General features: G+C 32.4%; 1 protein-coding gene across 1 annotated transcript; it reads right to left on the reverse strand.

Moving 5' to 3' along the window:
• Nucleotides 1-2: 2 nt before the first annotated feature.
• Nucleotides 3-1529, reverse strand: LOC112523905 (putative 12-oxophytodienoate reductase 11; the record flags this gene model as incomplete). Its single annotated transcript, XM_025133576.1, has 5 exons — nt 1334-1529; nt 772-912; nt 498-628; nt 224-400; nt 3-49 (listed from the first exon to the last, which is right to left on the reverse strand). Coding segments are annotated over exons 1-5 (591 nt in total), but the record flags the coding sequence as incomplete, so codon positions are not given.
• Nucleotides 1530-1963: the final 434 nt, after the last annotated feature.

Genomic DNA, 1963 nt, shown 5'->3' on the forward strand with positions numbered 1-1963 from the left:
TGATCGATTAAATAACCATGAGCGCCATGGATCTCAACTCCATCAAAACCTATATGATCCATATTTGGTGAAAATCAGTTATCCAAGTTTTCTATAATGCCACTTTATTAGTGTCATTAACATCAAAGTACTCCCTCAATGCTATAAATATGGCAACATTTCCATTTATGGAAAGTTCTCAATCATTAAAAAGATAAGAAGAAAAAGAATCAATAAGTCTTACCAGCTTCAATTGCATTTCTTGCAGCAAGTCTAAAATCATTAACAACAAGAGGAATCTCCTCTGTTGTTAGTTTCCTTGGAGTTGAAAATTCTGCAACATCAATGCCATTGCTTCTTAATTTAGGTGTTAATCCTTTGTCTGAGGAAGATATCGGGGCTTGCCCGTTTGGTTGAAAACCTGTTCAACAGATGAAGAAATGATTATGTTACATTWTTTAACATTCTCAAGATACAAATGACATGAAATAATGAACAAGTTAAGAGTATAGATATACCGGTATTTGAAACCCTTCCAGCATGCCAAATTTGACAGAAAAAGATCCCACCTTTTGCATGAACCGCATCCACAATCGGTTTCCATGCCATGACTTGTTCCTTTGTCCATATGCCTGGCGTGTCGGGATACCTTCAAACAAGAAACCAACAAAATAAGGAAATCTTGTGAATCAAAATCAATGGCATAACAAGTAACAATGATGGGTTTTGAAATTTGGCAACAGGGAAAGTTGTAAATTTTCATGGAGATGAGTCATAAATTAATCTGCATACCCTTGGGCAGTATCTGAAACACMAGTGGCTTCTGCAATAAGAAGGCCTCCTTTGGTTGTTCTTTGTGAATAATATAAGATAGCATGYGGTTGAGGGACATTGCCCCATGATCTTTGCCTTGTTAGAGGTGCCAAAACAACTCTGTACACATTAAACAAATTAGTGAAAACCTTATGAATTCAGAACATAAATTCAATAAATTAACACTATCAATGACTACAAAACCAAATGGGGTTTTCCATAGGTATTTCAAAAGMATCAAGATCTTTTCATGGAAAATAAAAGGCAATATCTGAAATCAAGCRAGCTAAATCCTACTTGCTAGAAAGGGAAAGAATTAGGTTTGAAAACTATAACTAGATAACCTAAATTTGGTGAAAATGAACAGAATCTTTCTTTCCAAMTAAAAAAAAGTCAAAAAGATGCAAACCCTGTTTGGCTTTTTATCAAACAGATCATGAGCATATGGCTGTAAATGAAATCAAACCCATAAACTAAAACAGTAGAAAGCATCCAAAAAGAGAAAATAGACAAATGTGAGAAGATCAAAGAGTATTACAACCTGTGAGAAAGTTCAAAATTTCCCATTTTGYAGGGGGTGAGAAGGGGGGTTTTCCCATCTTCTTGGACTTGTTTTTCTCCTTGTTTAGCGGCCATTTTTAACCTTGATTGAGAAGAGCACGTGAAGTGGGTGGKTTGTTCTTATAGATGCCGACTTTGGTGAATACACCGCGGAGAGCAAGCAATCGTAGACAAACAATTGGCTCCGTTCCCATCGAGAATGGGGGATCACGGCCGTCTGCTGCTTTTTATTTGTAATATATTATAAAGTATTTGACAAAAATTTTTAAAAACGATTTTTTATATATGAAGTATTGTTTATTTGATGTATTAGAAGGGTACTTGCATAATACAACGAGATAAATCTTTATTTTAATATTTATTTCTTATTTTTTTGTCTTTATCAATATAACACGATTTTACGTGGTTTTAAGATAGCGATAATGTTTTATTTTTGAATGAAATATAAGTTTCAACATAACATAAAACTTTGAAAAAAATAAAATCGATATTAATATCAAATTAACTATTTAATATTTCTCGTTTTTTGGTTATTATAATTTAATTTATATTTAATAACAAAGTATATTTATTTTTGGTTTAATAATATAATTTTTTATAAAAATAATAA

The sequence above is a fragment of the Cynara cardunculus genome (assembly GCF_001531365.2).
Source record: "Cynara cardunculus var. scolymus isolate 2C chromosome LG 12, CcrdV1, whole genome shotgun sequence".
NCBI lineage: Eukaryota > Viridiplantae > Streptophyta > Magnoliopsida > Asterales > Asteraceae > Cynara > Cynara cardunculus.